The following is a 20,022-nucleotide window of genomic DNA, read 5'->3' as shown; positions in this document are numbered from 1 at the left end:
TATTTATTATGAAGGTAGTTAGAACACTGTAACAGGTTGTTCATAAAGGTTGTGAAATCTCTATCTTTGGAGATAGTTGCCATGATCTGAAATGGCCATATTTTTTGAGGATTGAACAGGAAGTCTTTGGAAGTAATTTCTGATCTAAATTATTCTATTATTATCTCAAGTAGCCTGATCATGCTGATTGTTATTTCATTCTGTCTCTACAAAGCCCTTGAAAAGCTCAAGGCTTAGGATTATTTCCTTTTCCTCAAAATACCTCTAGAGATAAGAGGATATTAAATTTTTGTTAATTAAATCTTGATTACTTTTGGTTTATATAGAAAAAAGTCCAGAGTCAGAAGGTTGTGTGGATCAGAAGACCACGGAAAGGGAAAAAAATGAAAGCAACACAAATAAATCTGAAGAACCTGAAAAAACAGAAGAAAAGAGTGACGGCCAGGGGAAGAAGGATGGTAAAAACAAACAATGTAAACACAAACGAGAAAAAGAACCCGGCGAGCAGGGGAAGCCTAAGACAGATGTCCAGGACAAAGATGAAATTAATAGTAAGGAGAGAGAGCAACCTGAGTACTTCTGAGATATTATACTCATTGTACTTCATACCAAACTAAACATAACAGTGATTGGAGCCAAGCTACAAGAGCTAGTAGGGGCCCAGTAGGTGAGAGCATGTAACTGCCAGAGCTAAGCACAGAGAGACATCGACTCTTATTTATTCCTCTGCATTCATCATCCCTTTGAATATTTTAGCCACCACACTTAAGACAGCTGGCTTCCAGAAGAGCTCTTTAACTTTTTATTTTTTTATCATACAAATGCAGGCTGTTTCTTTGGCAAGTTAGTTTTCATGCTGAGGCAAGCCTCAGAGACACATACATTGACTCTTTAAAATTAAAGAGCCATGACTTCAATAAAAATACGCTGAGGGGAATGTTCTTCCCTCTTAGTCCCACCCCTCTTCTTTTTTTTTTTTTTTTTTTTTTTGCCTATCTTTAGTCTGTTTTGCTTCAGTATGAAAAGTTTGGTTTCAAAGGGATTTATCTGAAGTGCTCTGTGTGTCTGTCTGCAGCCTTTTCTGATGCTGACATTAGCCATCACCTAAGAATTCCTGAATGACCTGTCTCGTTTTCAAGCCCCAATGTCTTCTTTTGTGGTGAGCCAGAGGAGTTTTCTGTATGAGATGCTCAGAGGAATGCATGTGGATTCTGTAGTACAAGTAAATGCTACAGGCAGCTCTGAGCCCTTTCTGACTCTCTTGAAAAGCAAGAGATAAAAGTGGGGTCATCAGAGCTCCTCACGTAGGCACTGAAAACATGCATTCAGGGTGAATGGAAACAGGACAGGACTTCAAAGGAAAAAGACAGGCAGAGGTTAAAGGTTATTTCAGCCAATCTTCTCTTAGTACTGCCTTATCTTTTTGGTGCTTTACTCCTTAGTTCCCAGGTTCCAACTGCTCCATGGCCACAAAGGAAGGGCTTTCTGCCTGTCACTGCACAAAAAAAGCCTGTCTTCCCTTTCAGCCACCCAGGAACTGGGAGGCATGAGGAGAAGTCAAGAGCAGACCTAGTACAGTTCAATGACAATGAGGATATAGAATCAAAATGGAGAAATATTAATCACAAAAAAAAGGGAGCTCAACCTTCCATCAGTGTCCTTCAGGTGATGCAAAGCAGATACTGGGGGAGATCATCAGAGAATTTGCCTCACAACTTGTCAGTGAGTCTTGCAGACAAATACAGTCTAAGATTACGATACATATAAAACCAAGGAAGGTGCCTCAATTGCCAGTATATGGATTACTGTCTAGCCAGACTTCATGTGAACTTTTGTGAATACAGAGATGTTTCTATATGTACCAGCAAGGTAAATGGAAACCTAGATTCTTTTCACAAGTCAGAAGAAAAGTTACTCATAAACATAATTTTATCTAAAATAGTGCTACCCATTCTATATTGCTTATTGCAACTGTTCTGTAATATACACAGCTCTCTCATATACACAAATTTGGAACTATTTCCTGAGTCCTGCTGGTGACAATAATGACAGTTTAACAAGCCACTGGTGGATGTGGGCCTGGTTTCACCCAGCTTGCATTGGCTGCTCTCCACACGGGCCTGCTGGGTATTAAACAATTTAAGTAAACTGCAATTGCAAAATAAGCCTTCCTACAAAGGCTAAAGCACTCTGTGTAAACAAAAGTGGACAGGGTCTTTAGTTTCCGTTTCTCAACTCCCATAATTCACATTGCCCAAGGGCTTAATATACTTCAAAGGAAGTTTGTTTTGTCTAGAAGCTGGTGCAATAAAAGGTCTTGATGGTGCTATTTGCAATAATGCATTTTTAATCCTGAGAGAAAGCCATCTCATGTAGTGCTCATGTTAGGTACTATCTAAATTTTGACCGGTCTCAGCAATGGGGTAAATTTCACCTACCAGGATGAAAGGCAAATTTTTTTGTTGTTGTGTTTTGTGTTTGGGGGAGGTTTTTTAAGCATCATGGTCAAAGAATGCACAGCTGGGCAGATTATTTGAATGGCAGATTTCAGCCCAGCTAGAAAGGCAACCTGCTGCTTGTTTAATGTAATCTCTCAGCCTATCTAAGTATTTCCAGAAAACAATTCCAAATAATCTTCCTGCTACATAATGAGAACAGAAAGCATGTTCAGTTTCCCCTGGTCCAATGAGTTACCTCTCCACAGACTACCACAATTGTGGGCTCTGCTTCTCCTGTCATAGATATGAGGGTGAATCTAAATAAATTGTACTGCAATTAGAAATCTGGCCTTAGTTTTGTACTGGTGTGACTTGGAGAATCTGGCCCTGGAACATGATGCTGTATTATGCTGGGTATGTGCTATTGCTTCTGCACCTACTGATGTGTTGTCATCATCAGAACTAGGATTAAAACAGGTGCTTTGATTCTGTTTTCATTTTTGATTTCTTGCCTTTCAAGTAAATACCTTCTTTGAGCCCGAGCCAACAGGATTGATTCCAGGAGTGTGCATTCAGAACCTGGTGAAGATTTTTGCAAACAGGCCCAAACCAGCAGTAGATGGGATAAATATTACTTTTTATGAGGGTCAGATCACAGCCTTCCTTGGTCACAATGGAGCAGGAAAGACAACTACCATGTAAGTCTCTTCTTTTAGAAGACGCAAATCCAGGGCAGTGCTGTATTACTGGGGCAGTCTTTTCTTTTCACTCTTCCCTTGTGTCCCTACCACCCCTGCAGCTGGCTTGACACACAACATTAGGCCTTTTCCAGACAGGGAAATGCTGCCCCTAGGCATAAAGAAGGTATTCTGGATTAGCTAAAGCCCTGGGAGGGAAATCATGCATGACGCAAACAAGTGAAAGTCCAGAGAAAAGGAAGCAATTCTCTTCCCCAGAATTTATCTCCCATGGCTAAACTACCATAGGTGAAGAAAGAGAAGGATCTTCTGGCTGAAAGAAAAAATTTGCAAGCCACTACATTCCACATGTTCTTGGTTTCTCTGACTGGCTCTAGGTCAGTCACATCGATTGGTCTGTGTGCAAAGGAGTATAAAATACAGGCCCTCTTTAAATAAAATGGCGAAACGTATGCGAGATCCATGTCCAGATTAAAATGCTCCTCTAGTCCTAGAAACCTAGCATCCCAGGAAGCTGGACTTCAAGGATGTTTAATTTTTACAGAACCTTATTTGGCAAAATAGGATTCATTAGTGAACAAAACCTTTTATAAATCTGTGACAAGTTCATCAAATGTTGAAAGAATTGAATGTGTTTCATTATTACTTTTCTTGGCAGAATACTTTAGGGTTTTTCAATTAAAACACTTTTATTTCAAAGGCACTTTAAATTGCTTTATAATTTTTTTTAATTGTTTCACAAGGAATTTGTTCAACCCAAAATAAAAGCATCCTAATCTGCTGAAATGTTTTGTTAATTTGAGGGAGTTTATTCTTCTGATCAAAACAAAATTTTTTATTGCTTTGAACTTTTTTAAACTGAAAAATCCACTAATCACCCAAATCTATTAAGAGATGCCACCCGTTTACAACATAACATTTGCTCTTGTAGCTTATAGAATATAAAGATTTAGCCATGAGTCAGCATGGCTAGAGACCTCAAACCATTATTCTTTTTTCACCTACTGAGCTTCATTTTAGACCATTTGTATGTAGGGGTGATATAACATGCTGAACTAAAACAATTTCTTGATGGAAGCCAGAACCATATAGACAGTTGTATGAAAAATGACATTAGCAGATCCATCAGATTCTCTGTAGCAGATCAAGAGTACTTACATACATGCTTTTCACTAGGGTTGTTTCATCAAGGCCTATAGTAAGAAGTCATCATGCTCCATCTAGTGGAATCATGTAATGTAGCTTCCCTATCTAGCACAGCGAGATAGGGAATTTCCTCATTGTGTTTTCCCAGGTCGATACTGACAGGCCTCTTCCCACCCACGTCTGGAACTGTGCTGGTTGGTGGCCTGGACATCCAGACTCACATGGACTCCATTCGGCACAGATTAGGGATGTGCCCTCAGCACAACATCCTATTCAATCAGTAAGTGTCACTCCATAATGGCTTCAAGGAGAAGCATCCCAGTCTGCATGTGTGAGAATCCCCAGTGCAGGAGAAATCTTCTGCAGCATTTCACTGGGAACAAAGTTTCTTAGGAAAACAACTATGTTCCTGGTGTTTTCTGTAGTAGTGTAGGTTAGCAGGAGTTTTCCTGGAGGTTCATGCACTACAATTTAGGACCACTAAAGCAAAAAAATCTGAATTGACAGTGCAGTAGCAGGATATTTTTATGCCCATTTCTTACTACCACTCAACCACTTACTGCCTTCTCTGGTGATTTCCAGCTTCACTTCCATTAGTTTGTGTTCATCTCAACATCAGACTCTCTTCCATTTTATTCCCATAAATGGATGGTTTGATGCCTGCTATACCTGTTCCTTTAGTGACAGGTTCTGCTTTGAAAAGGCAAAGAAAGAGACTATGACATCCAAGTGAAGTGTGTTGATCCCAAAGAAGATCTTTTAGGGTAATGCAACCTCTCTTCCTTTAGCAAGATAAAGCTAGAGTGAATTTATTGCTGCTTGGGAATAAAACCAGTTTATTCATTTAATGTTCCTTCTTGCCTTTCTGTCTGATGTCACAGCCTTACTGTAGCAGAGCACATCTTGTTTTATTCTCAACTGAAAGGAAGATCCAGGGAAGAAGCTGAGCAAGAGCTGGAAGCAATGGTGGAAGACATGGGCCTCACCCATAAAAGAAATGAAGAAGCTCAGAATTTGTCAGGTGCCCACAGGAATTTTCTAAGATGTTTTGTCCTGCTGCCTTTTCTTTGTCTCTCATAGAATCATGGAATGGTTTGGGTTGGAAGGGATGTTAAAGATTATCTAGTTCCAATTCCCTGCCATGGCCATGAACACCTTCTGCTAGACTAGGTTGCTCACAGCCCCATCCTACCTGGCCTTTGGGCAGTTATTGGTCAAGTTACATATTTGAGGCCATATTCTGACACATCAATGTGCACTGGGCAGATGCTTTCTTTTCAAGGAGTAAATGGGACTGTACAAGTAGTAAAGCTGGCACAACCTGTCCCTAAAGCTTCTATGTCTTATAAATATGCAACAAATTCAAATATACTTGAAGCTATTAGTTTTAAATAAATAAATATATATTATATTTAAAAATCAGTTAATATAACAAATAAAACAAAACCTCCTATTATTTCAAGGCAAATGAAATACTATACTATCATTCTGCCCCACTGTATGGATCAGTGCTCCATTGTACTGTATTATTTGGTAGGAGTAGTTTCTACCATTCTGAAGGTACAAATGCGCATAGTGGATTTGAATAACTCTCACATCCAAAGACTGATTTGAATAAACAGCCATCTGTTCTTACACTACTTTGTCCTGATTGCAATTATAAAAAAAAAAGTTGGTTCATTTCACGAAAGACCATGAAAACCTCATAGCTTCCTGCTTTTGGTTCTGGCAAGAAGCAGAAAATGCAATGTGTAGATGGAAAATATTTATTATTTATATATATATAAATAACCTGGTTTGAATTTCAGAAGAAAAATTAATTTGTCTTTGCAGATATGTGTCTTAGGACAGGTTTCATTTTACTTGTAGCAGTTTGTCCCCATACCAAAAAGCAATTTTAATTACATCCCCATGACTTACATACCTCATCTTACACTCGTGGATGTTGTTTGCCCTCTGGTAGGTGGAATGCAAAGGAAACTGTCTGTTGCCATTGCTTTTGTGGGTGAAGCAAAAGTGGTAGTCTTGGATGAGCCCACTTCTGGAGTTGATCCATATTCCAGACGATCTATCTGGGATCTTCTGCTGAAATACCGCCCAGGTAAGAGATTTGAGAGTAGAAACTATTTGATTTTTTTGGTGGGATTTTTTAAACTTGTCGTAGATGCAGTATGTGCCTGCTATGTAAACTGTCATGAGTAGTGGGATATGAATACAAGCAAAAAAGATTCTTTGAACAGAATGGTTGTGGAAAACCTGGGACTGGCTTTGGTGCAGAGAAATAATTGCCAAAAGAGAATAATTGAGTTCCAGAGAGAGTCCACGCCTTGAACATTCCTCCTTGTTCCTTATAGGCAGAACTATTATCCTGTCAACCCATCATATGGACGAGGCAGACATCCTTGGAGACAGAGTAGCCATCATATCTCAAGGGAAACTCTTCTGCTCAGGCTCTCCTGTATTCCTAAAGAACTGTTTTGGCTCTGGCTTTTATCTCACCCTTGTTCGTAAAATGAGAACCACAAAAATGGGAAGGGCTACAGTAAGTATGAATGTAGTACGTGTAATCTGAGTAATACTTGCACTGCACTAAGGTAAAAAGCACTTAAGTGCTGCTTGACACTATGTACAAAACTGCAGTTACTCATATGATTATATAATTATGAATATCATATTAGCATGGTTTGGGTTGGAAGGGACCTTAAGGATCATCTAGTTCCAACCCCCATGCTGTGGGCAGGGCACTTTCCACTAGACCAGGTTGGTCAAACTCCATCCTGCCTGGCCTTGAACACCTCCAGGGTGGGGCATCCACAGCATCTCTGGGTAACCTGTTCCGGTGCCATCACAGTATAGAATTTCCTCCTAATATCTAATCTAAATCTACCCCTTTTCAGTTTAAAGCCATTCCCCCTTGTCCTATCGCTACATGCTTGTAAGAAGTCCCTATCCAGTTCATTTGTAGCCCTCTTTAGGTGCTGGAGGGTCTGTAAGGTCTCCTTGGAGCCTTCCCTTCTCCAGGCTGAACAACTCCAGCTCTCGAGTTGCCTTTGTCCATATACAGGTCTTTCTGATTCTTGCTTTTGCAGTACACTGATTTTAAACATGAGGTAATCTGGTAAGTAGCTCAGACACCAGAAAAGTCTACATTTATCCATAGCTAAACCAGCCTCTCACGGCTTGAAAAGTAGGGTTCTGGGTGCTTACTGTTAACATAGTGCTTCCAGTCCTAGTAGCAGCACAATCTGAACACTCATGGCCCCTGCTGATTGCATTCCCCCAGGTATTTTGTATGTAGCTTAGAATTGATTTGTGCACATGGATTTATGTTTTCTGCATTGCTTAATCCAGTCTTCAGATGATTTTCAGTATAGTATGTTCAAGATGCTCTAGATATTACATATTTTTCATTGAGTCAAATATTTCAAGTTCAAATATTGACAGCCTTTACATCCTGTTTTCAGTGCAACTGAAGCACTTTAATAATTTTATCTCTTGCTTGCCCATGCTAGTCATTTTGTAGCTGTGGATCTCAGTGCTCCTGCTCCTGCTCCAGCTGTGTGCACAGGGGTGAAGAAGGAGCTCCAGAGCTGGAACTGGATGGTAAGAAGCAGGATGGTTCATCATTCTGGCACATAGCTATGTCTCCTATTATGCTGCAATCTTGTCTTAAAGATCAATGCTGCCAAGGCCCACTTCTTTGGTCCTTGTGTCTAACATTTGTATTCTATTGTAATGTGAATTTAATAAGGGTTCTTTGTGGTTTTGCTTACCATTGACCCTTTTTTGCATATATATGGTCTCAGGTACAGATGATGAACTGGAAGTTTGTGTGCTTTACAAGTATGGTGTTGAGTTTTTGTGTAATTCTTTAATGAAAACTGAGGCATATCTTTTTGGTTTTTCTGCATAAGATTTTAAGTAGATATTCCTGAAAATTTGGCTGTGCTTTATTAACAAACCTGAAATCGTTTCCTTCTACATAATAATAGAGCAGTACCCTTTTAGTGCAAACAACAGCTTTTGAAATCATGCTTAATATGGTTAAATATTTGTTCTAGGAACACTCTTTTCACTTTTCACAGGAGATTTAAATGAGTTAGCAGAAGTAATCCACCATCATATCCCAGAAGCAAAATTAATTGAAAGCATTGGTCAGGAGCTCATTTATCTTTTGCCCAATAAAAACTTTAAACAACGATCTTATGCCAGTCTCTTCAGAGAACTGGAAGAAACACTGGATGACCTGGGACTCAGCAGTTTTGGAGTTTCAGACACACCACTTGAAGAGGTAACAGACAGATTAAAATACCTGCTGACCTCATCATAAGCACCCAAAATGTTTACTGAGACTATTCCTGTTCTTAAACATTTAATTCCTAATTCCTAAAATGTCCTTCAAAATCTAGTCCCATAAGCTGTGGCACACTCAGAAAATCTTTGAGAAGGGCCTAGAGAAAGGATCCAACCCTTAATTCATTGTAACCTTGTGAAGCCTGACCCATGAGCCTGAAATGCATCCCTTTTTTTGGAATCTTTGTTCATTCATTTATTTTCTGAGGTATTTCATTAGAGACCTCTGATTATTGATAATAATATGAAGTACTCAAAAGGTATCCACATTTTCTTCTTTTATATTGAAGGATAATGTATTGTGTTCTGAAGGTCAGGTTACTGTAGCTATTCTTTTCATAACCAGGAAATGTATTTCTCTGTGGCAGGTTTTCCTAAAGGTCACAGCAGAAGCTGACTCTGAAATGCAAAAAACAGGTATAGAACCACAAATCCATATTTGATTAACTGTTCTTGGGACTGCTTTTTATTCTGAATGTCTGTAAAGAGGAGTTTCAGAACTTTCAGTATTTGATGTTTTCTTGACAAAATAAATTTGGTCAGCAAATATCTGGTTATAGGGCCTGACATGATACCTGAAAAATAAAGATTAAGTCAGCAGAAAGACTTATATTTAGATTGGATGAGGTTCTTAACTATGCAAATAAATGTGGAGTGTCAAGTACCCAGATGTCAATGGTTTTAGTAGTTGTATAAAAAGTACTTTGCTGACTATTAGTCCATAAACTACATAGATGATTAAACTGTTCATCCTGCTGAGTAAGAGGAGAGTTAACCTATATGATGTCACTAAATGCAACCACAGTGCAACAGTTGTAATTAAAGCAATGTGGAGATAGGATATATATGGTTGGTCAATTCTGGACCTCATTAAAATGTCTGTGCTACTTCATGTATGGAAGATAAAGTGTCTTCTCTGATGCTTCTCAACCTAGGAGATACTCAAGAAAATGGTTCTGCTCTTGGCAAAACTCCTACTGAGAACAAACCAGCTGAACAAACTGCCCTGAAAACTAATGATGCTTCTCAAATGCCAGTAGGCAAACCAGGAGATCAAAATGAAGGCAAAGGGTCCCGACAGTATAAAGGCTTTCAGCTTGTACGTCAGCAGATCAAAGCACTGCTCATCAAACGCTTCCACCGCGCCTCCCGCAGCCACAAGGACTTCCTAGCACAGGTATTGACTGACTTGTGCTGCTCTAGGTTCTTTCCCACAACATTCTCAACACTGTCTTTCCAGCAATGATGGCCCTATGGAAAGCAGTAGAGGTGCTACAAATGAATAACAGTGCTATTATGACTCCAACTCTTTTGCCTCTTCTTTTATTTCTTTCTACCAACTGCACCAAGTTCATGATTCTATCACTACTAGCCCAGTGTTTTGTTTTTAATGTAATGCAGTTCTATGACAGCCAGAATTTTAAGCAAAAGCTCTGGAAATTAAATTATTGATGTTCAGGAGTTAAACCAGATTGGATCTGAGTGCTCCTGCTGTCCTTCCTTTGTTTACACAGATTATGGGGTGTATACAGTGTCACTCTGCAATGTTTATACAATAGCCTAATGTGAAGTTTTTGTGTTCCCTGCAGGTTGTTCTCCCTGCTAGTTTTGTGTTGCTGTCTCTAGTACTTACAGTCATTATTCCTCCATTTGGAGAATATCCTGCCTTAACATTACACCCTTGGATCTATGGACAACAGTTTACTTTCTTCAGGTAAGAGGAATCCCTTAAAATACATTTGTCACACATAAACCTTTTTCTCCCTAGAGTTTAACATCATGGGGCCCTGTCTCACTGGTTTTTTCTCATTGTAAGAGATGTGTGATGTAAGAGAAGATTCACTTCACTGGAATCAACAGATTTAAGATAGCTTGAAATTGGTGCACCTGGAGAATACAACTGTTAGTACATCTAACAAATAGTCTTTCAAATATCTAACTTTGGTATTCTCCTCTTCCTACCTGATTTCAGGACCTCAACACTTATAAAGTTACGTATTCTATCTAACAGGAGATCCACACCTCCACAAATGAAAATGCAGAATATGTTTTTCATCTTCTGCTTACTGACTGTGATAGCACTGAGAGAATAGCAATGAGGATTCAGGCCTTTTTTGAAGAATGCTGCTATTGGACTTTGTCAGAAGTCAGCTTTACTATTAGGAGAAAGGAGCCATAGCCTGTCAACAATCTCAGAATGTTCTAGGTTTTTACATAAATAAATAAAACAATTGAATTGTCAGCATTTGAAGGGGGGCAGTTGGTACTGCCATATGGTTGTCCTCCTCTAGTTGCTATGTGCATTACAGTACAGTAGTTTGAAAAAATATTTTATAAAGTAAGTCCTATCTTATTCCCTTAGCAATGAACAGCCTGGCAATGAGCAGATGGTCTCCCTTACTCATGCTTTCTTGAATAAACCAGGATTTGGAATTCGCTGTATGAAGAATCAGCCTCTTTTGTAAGTTGCTAGCTAATTTCTCTTGAATGAGATCCTAGCAGGATACTTCTAGTGGAACTCAAGTAGTGAAACAAGGATGAATTTGCTTGACTCTTCACAAGAGCCAATGCTTCAGATGTGTGTTGGCTATATATAATATTGGATCAAAAGTAAGAAACAAACAGAAAGATAATACTGCCACTGGATTGAGAATGATTCACTGTGCTCAATGTGACTGACTAGAAACCAGCTCATGCAGCTTGGTATTGAGAGATAAGCAACCTTGACATTTATGTCAGTACATTAGTAACCTCAGGCCCAGATCTTTACAGCTTCCCTGGCACTTTCCATGTCTGAGTCCCTTCAGGTTCCTCTAGTTCCCATTGGTGTTTTTGGAAGCAATAACTTCAGCAATCACTCAGATTGTGAAGTGGCAATAGGACAGTGTCTATGATTTGAAACTGTTCTCATTCTGAAGTGAGGGCAACATTAGTAGAGCTCCAGCTTTTGTTGTCCTACCTGCTTACTCTGTGAGTCTTGCTTTGGAGCCATTTGTCACTGGCTTGCTACACTTTGACATTTGTTCCCTTTCTCCTGATTCTTTCCCAGCCATGATATCCAGCAATTTGATCCTCCTGGTTGTCCTCTCTTCTCCCATTCCTCTCCTCTACCTGGTATAGTAGAAAAAAAGAGGAAACTTTAAAAGAAGAAAAAAGATACTGCATGAGAAAGGAAAATGTTGATTTCTTCACAAAGATATGTCCACTGCAGATTTCCAGTACTAAGGGATCAAACACAATCCCCTTGTTCCTTCAGTGTCCTATCTGCAAGCTGAAGGCAGTAAACTTGGCAGAGATGTGGGGGGAGATTATATTTATTCATGTGTACCAAATACTCTAAAATGTTGTTCTTATTCAAAACTCACAGGATGAGGGCTGAGGGGGGAATATCTGCTTCGGGCATTGTGATTTTGTGGATTTGTGAGTCCTCGTGGACCATTATCTCTGCACAGCTTGAAGCTCTATACTTCTCCGCAGGAACTACCCATGCAATAATATGCCAACTGCCTGGAGCACACCTGCTGTCCATCCTAATCTAAGCAGCCTCCTGCTGAGCCAAGAGTGGAGCCCTGAAAATCCATCCCCTTCCTGCAAGTGCAGCACTCCAAAGAAGCTCACTATGCTGCCAGAATGCCCTGCAGGTGCAGGAGGCCTCCCGCCACCACAGGTTGTGTCTTTGTGCCATAAATCTTTGTAGAAAGTTTCATGGCAAGTGCTGGAAAAGGGATCAGTGTCTAAGTACCTTCCCATGCTAATATGCATGGAAGGAGTTGAGTACATTCATTTTTAAGACAGCAAGACTTGCTGGAATTTGGAATTCAGTTTCAGAGGTATAGGAAAAACTTGCCCATTTAAATTAATGTTGATTACTGTTTTCATCCAAATTGCAAACTTTTCATGTAGAAGAAAATCACAAAAATTTGAACAATTTATCCCATAATTAAAAAAAATCTATTTTCTTTTGCCTCAAAGAACAATTCTGTTTAGAAGGTTGCCTTTCTTTAAAGGAGGGAAGGGCAGGAGGGAGAAAGAGGAAAGAAAAGAAAGAAAAAAATGTCACAATTTTAGAAAAGTGGAGTGCAGTCCTGTCATTAAAATGGGAAAATTAATATTCAGTGAACCCCAAATTATTATTTTTACATGTCTTTCAGTTCCGTTTCTATCAGAAATGTTTTAAGTTAGCAAAATGAATATTTGTATCCCTGTGCATGAAGATGAGTGATTTAACCACTGATGCTGTGTGGAGGCAAACAGAGCTACATTCCCTCCTCTCCTATCAATGAATTATCTTAGTAGTGCCCTTTATAAAATGTGCTTGCTCTTTTGAAGAGCAAAGGGAAATTAGAGCCTGTCAGTGTTTGCATATAATAGATGTTTTTCTAAGAAGTTAAACAGAATTGCAGCCACTCTCAGAGTAGCTCGCTAATTTAATATCTCATCTTGCACGCTGTTCATCTTTAATATTCCTGTTTGCCAGGCTGAACACACTAGCAAAATGACTAAAATATTTCTAATTTTCATAGAATCAGAGAACTGTTATGTTAAAAAAAACACTTCTAAGATCAAATCCAGCTGTTAACCCAGCACTGCCATCTTCACCACTGAACTCCATCCCCATGTGCTGCATCAACATTTTTGAACACTCCAGGGATGGTGACTGTACCACTTTCCATGACACAACCTTTTGAAAACACTCATGCAGCTTGCTTTGGTTTTTCTATCACTGTTCACAAAACAAAATTGTTTTAAATATCTGAAGAATTCCCGTTTATGAAGAAAAAAAATTGATAGAGGTTATATACCTTACAACATCCCAAATTATTTCTGATTTCTTAGTAATCTCTGTCCAACAGACAAAGTTGGATTTTGCTGATTGCATGCTAATGTATTTCAGAGACCTTTAGTCTAAAACTTCAATTCCAAGAGGCAATTTTTTAAAAATTTGTTTGTGGGGATTCTAGTCCTCTAAACAAAATATGTTTATTATAATATTATCCTGATAATTTTGCAGGATATGATAGTTTTGTATAAGTTGTCAGAAAGAAACAGTTCACTTGAGTCTCCAGGAAAGCCACGGTGTGTAAATAATTGTCAATTGAATTATGTTTAAGCATAGATAACTCAATTAATGAAGGCACTGTGGGGATGTTACCAGTCTTCCCATCTAGAATCAGCTGGATGTCTCTAATGTGTCTTCTGTGTCATATTCTCCCTGGACAAATGCAGGAACTTGGGAAAATTCCTTAGACTTACTTTTTAGGTCACTATCAGATGATTTCAGGTTGCAAGCTTTGCCATCTGAAGCTTCCCAGGAACCTCTTAAAATACATTCGACTTGGGATAAACTTAGGAGTGTGAGTCTTGCATTTCACAGCAATCCTGTATTTGTAAAAGACTCAACAAAGTTGTGGCATCATTTTCATACTTTAAAAAAATTATTTCAAACTATGTAATGTGCTAGTGAAGGTGAATTTTTCTGTATTAATTGTTACCTAAAGTTGCTAAATCATAGGAAGCAAACTTGTTTTGGTTTGGTTGTTTTTTTTTTTTAACTGGAGCCTCAGTTGATTTGAAGTTTCCTACTTTCAGATTGAAGAAAAAGCCTTGTGTGCAGCCCTGACCTTCATTGCAAAGACCTGTTTCAGAGTGGCATGCAACTCTTTTGAATCATGCATCACAAACTTACTGATTTCTTCTTAAGTCTTAGTAAAGTAAGGGTGTTTAGGCTAGAAATGACCCTCGAGTGATTAACCCAATCTCTGTCAGTGATACTATGAACCTGAGCATTTTCTCTGAACCAAAACTACTTTTTCTGTTTTCCTGACAAACACTTAATAGCTTAAGACACTCTGAACTTTATTGTAATTGATTAGGTTTTTGTTTCTTGCCAGAGAGTGCAACGCAGCACAGAAATTCTTCAAGATATGACCCACAGAAATATTTCAGATTTTCTGGTGAAAACATATCCTACTTTGATAAAAGCAAGGTAGGGATGAATCTCTTATTTCTTTTTCACATGTGGTATTTTGTACCTGGTGATGAAATTCTTATTTAATAAGAATTGCCACAGTATTCTGTAGATTTGTGCACCGTTCCATATTTCTGATAGAAGACTAGAAGAGGCTGATTTTAGAGAAGTTGAATATTTTCAATTATAACTATTTGTACAATCAGGTACTCCTTAGGCAGAGCTAAGTGTCGGTGCTGATGGAATGCCATGTTAATGGTGACAAAAATGGTGCCTCTGCACAGCGTTGGTGAACTGCCTTGCAGAGATATAACTTTGTCTCCCTGAAGAACTGTAGCCGCACTAATGTGACTATCTGCCTGAGTTAATTATCACTTGCTTCCCAGAAGTGCTAAAGAGCAGCCAAAGGACAGTGTCCCACAGATACATTCATCCTACTGATAGCTCCTCAGCTGGCCTGTGTGGTAATTAGCTGTGCAGTGCCCACGGCCTATTGTCTCTGATTCAGGCCTTGCTTTTTCAGTTCCCAGCAGAGTTCTTGAAATTCCCTTTATATTAACTATGTGCTGACTGCCTTTGACTGATTCCCCTTAGCATGTGTCATAACTGCTTTAGATACATCTTTTAAAATCAATTAATTATGGATTAGAATAGCCCAGTATGTGTCACTTTAGGAATTTTGCTTATCTTTGTATGAATTGGAGATGAATCATGTCAGAAAACAAATAGCCAAAAACACACTGCAAGGAATACCAAAAGTCCTGCCAACCTCACAACTCAAAGTAATAACCAACAGACTGGAGGTCTGCAAAGTATAGGAATTCAACTTTAATTTTTATTTAAGTCTTACATATCATTGACTTTGGTTCTGTGTATTGAGGGGATTCTCTCTGTCTGTTTCAGCTTGAAGAGTAAATACTGGGTCAATGAGCAGAGGTAAGAAAACAATTCACAGATTAAGGTAGTAAATAAAGGAACAATGTATTTCTGTTTAACCAGGGGGCCTCACAATGTTTCTGCAAATGGACAAGGGCAGTTGTGGAAGAAACTGTAGAACAAAGAGATGACTTCAGTGGGAAATAGGCTGGGGATAAGGAAGGGTCTAATAGAGACAAGGAGTTATATTCGTTTGAACTCCCTGCAGGAGATGAAGGCAAGAGGCTCACAATGGAGCTATCAGAGCTTTATTACCTACAGGAGTCAAACCAATGGGCACTGTGTGGTGAAAAGGATCAACACAATAGTACAAGTATATTGTAATACTGCTGTGACACAGCTCTTTTAGTGCCACAGAAAAAATAATAAACCCTCCAAAAAAAGGACCTGAATGGGATGAAACCTAGACACCAGCCTATCAAATACAGAAGTAACAACCACAATTCCTCGTGCCTGCTCTGTACATGAGCAGAGTTATAAACCAGATTCCATTAGTTCTCTTCTTTAGGTAGAGACAAACGCTAACCCCAGTGTGTGATGTCTACTCTGCAGTTACTAAGCTTCAAAAGAAACTGGTTAGCCTGAAGGATGTACTTATTTCATTTTTCACCAGGGGTAGGATTTCACTTCAAAGATAGCAGCTGGATGGCTGTCCTTCTTCACAGAGTATTTGGTTCATGTGCAAGTATTGCTTTCTATGGGATTAGGTTTCAGTTCATCTTGTGCAGTAGTATTTATTATTATGCACTGGCTGGTACTGGCATTGATGAATGCCTGCTCCTCTCAGAGCATCTGAAATTTCAGCTGAGGTCTATGCTGTCCTTAGTCCTCCATGCTATCTAAACCATTATATGGCAATTACATTGTTTTAAAGATTTTGTTCTGTAGAAATCACTGTATTCTCTAAATCTTCTCTCTAAATAATTTTCTTAGGATCCTGGTATAAACCTCTCAGAAACTGATAAAGCTTCTATTATTTGTAAGCCCTAAAAAGACCTAATACTACTTGTTAGAAAAAGAGTAGAAATTGTTATACAATAAGTATTTGATGTATAGAAATTAAACTTGCATTAAGTGTTTTGGGGTTTTTTTAAGTGTTTTTCTTTCCCATTCATATACAGTTATGGGTGTGTGGTATGAGTTCTTGATGATATTTTTCTCTTTGCTAGATATGGAGGAATCTCTATAGGAGGAAGGCTTCCAGTTCTTCATGTTTCTGGAGATCAAATTGTCAATTTTTTAAGTGATCTTGGCCGAATGATGAATGTGACAGGAGTAAGCAAAATTTTTAATTTTTTTTGTTTGGGTTTTTCCCCCTTACTAAAGCATGGCTACTGCAGCATTTAGCTTTTTCTTTTTGTTTTAGGGACAAACTTCACTGGCTGCTGCTAAAGAAATCCCTAATTTCCTTAAATACATGGAAACTGAAGATAATATTAAGGTATTTGCTGGAATTAGTCTGCTAACTCACAGTCTTCCTTGACATTGACTTCAAATTATGAGAATATTGCTGGTGGTATTCCTAGATGCAAGAGTTGAAATGCTATACTTTAGAAATAACTTGGTATTAATGCTATATCCCATACTGTAGGTAATTCTTATTCATAATATTTCAAATGTGAGATTTTTAAAAATCATGTTCTTAGTACTGCTTGCTGTCCTAAATACTTTGAGTAGTACACTAAATCTTAAGATGTGCTTCTATAAAATCCCCTGACAGTAGTTGTCCAATGCTCTTAAAAGCATAGTATGTGAGCTCCTCCTGCAGGACTGTGCCTAGGAACTATGTATTCCTGGTGCTTGATTCACCCCTGCTGACAATGCCCACCAAAGTAGATAAAAGGCAGTCAAATTTCCTCCTGTAGCTCAGTGAAGACAGTAACTGACAAATTAATCTGTGATTTCTGACTCTTTTAGGTGTGGTTTAACAATAAAGGCTGGCATGCTATGGTTAGTTTCCTCAATGTAGCCAATAATGCAATCCTCAGAGCTAATCTGAGGACTGGCCAAGACCCTGAGGAACATGGGATCACTGCTATAAACCATCCTCTGAACCTCACCAAGGAGCAACTCTCTGAAGTCACTGTGTAAGTCTGCTTCTGGTTTTTACCCCTTCCTCTCCTGGCAACTTGCAACTTCCAGCATGCTCACACTCTGAGAAGAAAGAGTTCAATTGACAGAATGTGGAGGCCCTCCCCTGAAGTTTTATTCTAAACAAGAATCTATTAATGTCTTGTTACATTGACATGAGATTTCATTCCCATCCCACATAGGAGCTATGACCATTGGATATACATGATTGCATATTTCTGTTGATTCCCAAGCACCAAGATTCTGAAATTTTTGTTCATGATCCAAATCCAATACATTTACTTCTGAAATAAAATGTAATAAAAAATAGAATTAGAACTTGTCTGTAATTGACTACAGGCCAAGTAGCTGACAGCCCGCTCTCTTGGTGCCAAGGACAGCACGCAGGTAGATTTTTCAATGGCATGTAGTAGGTATTCCTAAATCTGAAAGTCATAATTTCTTGAAAAAGACATCCCTAAAAAGACAAGATTTTCCACTCTCCTATTAAGTAATATTAAGATATTCCACACTCCTATTCAGTGACACTGAAAACTTTGCATTACAGCACAGAGGCAAAAGTCTGTTCTTCATCTCACTGTCTGCAACTTGGCTTTTAAAGTTTCTCTTTTCCCTGCTTCCAGAGCACTTTGGCTATTGTACCTAAATGTCTAGTTTGAGATGTCCCACACAGGATAGGCTGTCAAGCTGAGATATATAAAACAAGTAAAAGATTAGGGAATGGTGCCATATTTGTTAGTTACAGTCCTCAAAATAGCTTGGAAAAATACACTAGCACATTTTGAAACTGGAGAAGTCTTCTACTTAAAAAACAGCCTTGCTGCTTCTAGATCTTAAAGCACCCTCCAGAGTCCCCAAATGCTACTATAATGTTGCATTGCATCCATTCCCTTGCTCACACTTCCTTCTTGTGCTCTGTTGTAGACTGACAACTTCAGTGGATGCTGTTGTTGCCATCTGTGTGATTTTTGCCATGTCCTTTATACCAGCCAGTTTTGTTTTATACCTGATCCAAGAGCGTGTAACAAAAGCCAAACATCTCCAGTTTGTCAGTGGTGTGAGCCCTGTTACCTATTGGCTAACTAACTTCATGTGGGACATAGTAAGTAACTGCTGGTCTGACTGACCCCCTGATTGTCCTGAGTGTGCATGAACTGAGGGCAAATCAGTGAACCAAGTGAAGGTGATTCTAAGCATTGCAAAGCATTCATTTCTCTTAAGTGTTTCTCAGAGATCATGCTAAGGATCTGGCCTCTGACCTAATTACAGATGTAGAAATTAATTCAGATGCACAACTCAGTCAACTAATGCAGCTGTATTTTTTATAGTATTAAGATTTCTAGCCCTTACAATTGAATATATAATGAAGTACAACTTACTACAGCAGGGAAAAGCCTCATTGCCTGGTGGTAGTCACTCCTGTCCTCCAAAAGACCCAAAACATATTTCAAGATATTCAAGAAACCTAAGTGGGGAAGACTCACGGCCTGCTGGAACAGTATCTTATAGGCCTGACAAAATACTCTAGGGTGTCTAAAATGACATATTCATTTAGGTCACTGTATCATGGTCACTGTGTTGTTCCAAAAAGATTTATACCACAGGTGCAGACTTGCTTAGACAGGGCTCAGCTTCCCTCCAGCCACTTTGTCATAAAAGAGAAAATTCTTCGGCTGGCTGAGGCACAACAAGGGCTGGTTCTCTGGCCATGCCTTTGCAACCAAGAAAGCGGGCAAGGAATTATGCAATAAGAAAGGCATGAACATGGAATTGAAAAAATTAAAAAGAAAAGAAAATCAATATTTGAAAAGCCCAAAACTCTTCAGGATTTGGAAGGTTCTCTCAGGAGAAGATAAAGCAAAGCATTTTTTTAGTAAATGAGGAAAAGAAGGAGGTCCCAGAGTTCTTGTTTCCTGCTGTTCACAGCAGCTTCTTTGACAGGAATTCTGCTAGGCCGTTGCTCTTGACAGCTTGATGCAAAGGCACGAAGTAGTGTTAGCAGTTCAGGGAAGTGCTGCCTTCCATCCTGCATGGGGGATTCCATGCATTGCAGTAGAGTGCTGCTAATTCTGAACAGAGAAGGTGAGCAGTGGCCAAGCATTCTCACTTTAGCCTCTTCCCAGGAATGTGACTCAAGTGACTAGCTCTTCCATCCTACACAGCCCTTGTTTCCATCACCACAAACTGTACTTCCCTTGCAAATACATGCCACTTTTTTGGGAAGCTTGGCAGCCAAACTATGAAATAATGAATTCACAAATCATAATCTAAGAAACAACAATATATGTTGTATTTTTGATGAACAGTCTGATAAAAGATGTTGAGGAAAAACATTGAGCAGTGCCAGGGACCTGTTGATCCAAAAAATTCAGTGTGACTAGTCTAACTCAAA

General features: G+C 39.0%; 1 protein-coding gene and 1 long non-coding RNA gene across 3 annotated transcripts in view; one reads left to right on the top strand and one right to left on the bottom strand.

Annotated features, from left to right (window-relative positions):
* ABCA4 (ATP binding cassette subfamily A member 4) overlaps window positions 1-20,022 on the top strand; it is a 65,525-nt gene that overhangs the window by 33,483 nt on the left and 12,020 nt on the right. Inside the window, exons 18-36 of the mRNA XM_053950499.1 lie at window positions 327-551; window positions 2,959-3,136; window positions 4,431-4,562; window positions 5,164-5,303; window positions 6,246-6,383; window positions 6,637-6,824; window positions 7,795-7,885; window positions 8,368-8,573; window positions 9,004-9,052; window positions 9,571-9,812; window positions 10,225-10,349; window positions 10,998-11,096; window positions 12,113-12,302; window positions 14,527-14,621; window positions 15,507-15,539; window positions 16,709-16,814; window positions 16,906-16,980; window positions 17,457-17,626; window positions 18,555-18,732. Coding sequence (XP_053806474.1) covers window positions 327-551; window positions 2,959-3,136; window positions 4,431-4,562; window positions 5,164-5,303; window positions 6,246-6,383; window positions 6,637-6,824; window positions 7,795-7,885; window positions 8,368-8,573; window positions 9,004-9,052; window positions 9,571-9,812; window positions 10,225-10,349; window positions 10,998-11,096; window positions 12,113-12,302; window positions 14,527-14,621; window positions 15,507-15,539; window positions 16,709-16,814; window positions 16,906-16,980; window positions 17,457-17,626; window positions 18,555-18,732 — 2,660 coding nt within the window. The remainder of the gene's footprint in view (window positions 1-326; window positions 552-2,958; window positions 3,137-4,430; window positions 4,563-5,163; window positions 5,304-6,245; window positions 6,384-6,636; window positions 6,825-7,794; window positions 7,886-8,367; window positions 8,574-9,003; window positions 9,053-9,570; window positions 9,813-10,224; window positions 10,350-10,997; window positions 11,097-12,112; window positions 12,303-14,526; window positions 14,622-15,506; window positions 15,540-16,708; window positions 16,815-16,905; window positions 16,981-17,456; window positions 17,627-18,554; window positions 18,733-20,022) is intronic.
* LOC128792247 (uncharacterized) lies at window positions 9,110-19,198 on the bottom strand. 2 transcript variants are annotated; one of them, XR_008432349.1, is made up of 4 exons: window positions 19,010-19,198; window positions 13,889-14,014; window positions 11,595-11,746; window positions 9,110-9,210 (listed from the first exon to the last, which is right to left on the bottom strand). It is a non-coding gene; the product is annotated as an uncharacterized LOC128792247 (long non-coding RNA). The 2 variants fall into 2 exon arrangements; XR_008432350.1 differs by lacking the exon at window positions 13,889-14,014.

The sequence above is a fragment of the Vidua chalybeata genome, chromosome 9, assembly GCF_026979565.1.
Source record: "Vidua chalybeata isolate OUT-0048 chromosome 9, bVidCha1 merged haplotype, whole genome shotgun sequence".
Lineage (NCBI taxonomy): Eukaryota > Metazoa > Chordata > Aves > Passeriformes > Viduidae > Vidua > Vidua chalybeata.
This window is presented reverse-complemented; position numbering and strand designations above follow the sequence as displayed.